The 3,430-nt window shown below is 32.4% G+C and overlaps 1 protein-coding gene across 1 annotated transcript; it reads left to right on the top strand.

Moving 5' to 3' along the window:
• The first annotated feature begins 233 nt into the window (after nucleotides 1-233).
• Nucleotides 234-1,621, top strand: LOC110017869. The gene is made up of 2 exons (XM_020715020.1): nucleotides 234-533; nucleotides 1,167-1,621. Exons 1-2 carry the CDS (start codon nucleotides 318-320, stop codon nucleotides 1,545-1,547), a joined length of 597 nt encoding a protein of 198 aa, XP_020570679.1. The 5' UTR covers nucleotides 234-317; the 3' UTR covers nucleotides 1,548-1,621.
• Nucleotides 1,622-3,430: the final 1,809 nt, after the last annotated feature.

Genomic DNA, 3,430 nt, shown 5'->3' with positions numbered 1-3,430 from the left:
ACAAATTGTAACTTCTATAAAAAATTATCTATTTTAAATATCTCTTGTTAAAATCTCTCTCATTCGAGAAAAAACAATATATAAAAACTATAAAACAAATACTTAAACCATAATATTTGCACATTAATCATTTAAATTGCACGCGTTTCAAATTTAAAAAAAATATATATTTTTTTTAACGCATTTTCCGGGCCCACTTCCTCCCAGTTTTGAATGGCCGCCATCATTTAAAAAGTCGTGGTCTTCTCTAACCAACCCACTCTCCTCTCCTTCTCCCTTAAAAACCCAGAGCTCTCCATTCCCCTCCATCGCCGGCGATGCCGCCCGCCGCCGCCGCCTCCACCCACCGGAAAACGAGACGTCAAATATGGCTTCCTTCCTGCCTTTTCGACTCCTGCGCATGTGATCCCGACGACTCCCCGGCAAAGCCTGCCGAACGCGTTCGCCGCCAGAACAAGGCGACGCCTTTAACAGAGGAAATCAGTGAAGACAGAGAGGGATTCATGGCGGAAGGCGGAGGAATGAAGAAGAAGGTATGAGAGTTAATGGAAAAAAAGTAATTTTTCAATGTTTTTTGTTTTTATGACAGTTAAGTTAATAGGTCTGCAATTTACCAAATTCTTATGGGCTTAAATGTTAAATTGTTTGCAACCGCGTTTCCCATCCATTTAGCCTACATTCACATTAACATAAACACTCAAAAGATTTCTATTTACAAAACTAACCCCCGTTTTTTGATGAATTTACAGTTTTCATGATGAAATCATTAAACTTTTGGTAAAAATGTAAAATATAGTTTGGGGGTCATCGTGAAATTTGATGCATGAGTCAGAAATTGAAAATTGGATGAAAAAGGAAGGTTAGATTTGTAAATAGCAATGTTTCAAGTGTTATGTATGCTAAATCCCCTTGAATAAACTATTCTAAAGCCGAGGGGTAGCCTGCATTTGGACCTTTATAGTCTTTATTTGTCTTATACAAATGTAACAAAAATCACTCATAATTTATTTTATATAATAATAAATTGGTTTTAGATTAATTAAATTAAATTATATATATATATATATATATATATATATAACCACCTTCTATATATGATATGAGATAAAAAATATCATTAATTTAATTTTTAAAAGCTGAAATACATCTTAATATTTTTGACACAGATAGAGAAGAGATGCAAACCATTACCTGCATGCTCAAATAAAAGATGTAATAATCACCTTCCATTCATCAACTACCAACCCGCCGCCACAAACCGCAAAGTGAACCGTCGGGGTCCGGTTCAGTCAAGCACGAGTACTAAGACAATCCACTCGGGTTGGTCAGAACCGACTCAACCCACTGACTCGACTCAATCTTACCCGAAGAAAATGGATTTGCTGGTCGGACTCAAAATGATCACCATGTTGCTGGTGACAATACTGATCGGAGGCAAACTTTTCGCCGTCTTTATCACTACTATTTGTTTCTACGTTTTCTCTTGCGTGGATTTATCGCGATCACCAATGTTTATAGTGCCGACTCAAAAAAGCCCGAGAAGATAAATTTTTTGAAAAATATTCACGAGCGAGTTATTATTAGTTGATTTCAATTTTTTTATTTTTTTTTAGGATGAATATGTTTTTTTTTCCCTTATTAATTTGTATCTTTCTGTATTAACATTACGAATATTTACGTATCTAATGCCTAAACTTTACTTTTTTTTACAGTTATACCACCAAAATCTTTCACATGGAATAAAAATATGATAATTTCATGCATGGAAATGATGGTATATCTCTAAATATTGAAGTTTAGATGTTTAGATAATTTCATGCATGGAAAGGATGGTATATCTCTAAATATTGAAGTTTAGATGTTTGATAGTTAAATTCGTAAGAATTTAGTGGCATGCATGTAAATATTCCAATTATTAATTGAGAACTGGCTGGCTTGACCTGTCTATGAGTGAGACCGAATTTCTAAAATATATCTCTTTATTTTATTTTTTAACTTATAATTGCAATGTTAATTATTCTACTTATCGCCTTCCAAATGTCTACCAGGCGACTTTGTTTTGAGGGAGACAATATTACATCAGGATTCCGCATGTAGAGTAATGTATATGCTGAGTCCAATGAAATCATGCTACACGTGAAGACGCGATAACACGGGAGAATATTTCCCCTATGTTATTCAGGTGTTACTGTATGTTATTCATGTGTTATTGTGTGCTGAGAATATTCCTAGTGTTATAATAATACAATAACACATCAATAATACTTGAATAACACATAATAACACCTGAATAAAATGGGAGGAATATTCCCCTGTGTTACCGAACCGATTTTCTTTTTCTGACATTCACGTGTGTGGCGTGATTTCATTGGACTCCGCACGTAACTCTACCTGCGCAGTCCCCGTGTAATGTTTTTTTTTTCATTTTGCAGACATTTACTTAAATTGCGTGCAATTTTTATATATTTACAAATCCAAACTTTATATTTTGTTTTTTACATGCATAACACTTAAATTTCTAAAATTTATTATTATTCATTTTATTTTTAGCTAGTGTGCAATACGTTTGAATATACTTCTTAAAAGCAAAAATGCAACTTTCATGTATAGATTAATAATATCAAGGAGTTATAAATATAAATATCGAACTTTGGATATGGCATATGTAAGAACATAAGAATTGTGTGGTATGTTTGTAAATTTCACCTAATTAAATAATAATTAAAAATACGATCTTGAATAAGATAGTAGAAAGTTGTCCAATCCTGCTGTTAGCATTTGACTCAATGAAGAGGAGTAAAAGAAATAATTATTAGTATAATATGATAAATTAATTATGAAATATATATTAAATTAAAAAAATCATTTATCTATTTATTCTGTTTTAGTGTGTGTTTCTATATATATATATATATATATATAAGTAATTGCGGGAGGCTATTTAACAACCCCCAATCATCCCTAGGTGTTCCAAATATTCGAGTACCACATCCTATACACGGGGAGATTCGAACCCGTGATATAAGAAGACTTGCGACCTTCAAAGATGTTGCATTACCAACACGCCACGGAACCTGCGTGCGCATACACACACAAGCATATATATATATATATATATATATATAGGGAGGGAGGGAGTACACAATTTCTATGTATTTACATATCGAAAACCTAAATTGAGAGAGAGAGAGAGAGAGAGGAAGCTTGAAGTACATATCACACAATTTCTATGTATTTACATATCGAAAACCTAAATTGTAATATTTACATATATGTCATTTTACTCATGCATAAAAAAGGTATATTTAGCTTCTTAAGAGTTAAAATAGTTATATTTTAATATGAGAAAAAAATTTGTGTAATATAAAAGTAAAAAAGGTAAAGTTTATACATATATAATTTACATATCGAAAACCTAAATTGAGAGAGA

The sequence above is a fragment of the Phalaenopsis equestris genome, unplaced genomic scaffold (assembly GCF_001263595.1).
Source record: "Phalaenopsis equestris unplaced genomic scaffold, ASM126359v1 Scaffold000002, whole genome shotgun sequence".
Classification (NCBI taxonomy): Eukaryota; Viridiplantae; Streptophyta; class Magnoliopsida; order Asparagales; family Orchidaceae; genus Phalaenopsis; species Phalaenopsis equestris.
This window is presented reverse-complemented; position numbering and strand designations above follow the sequence as displayed.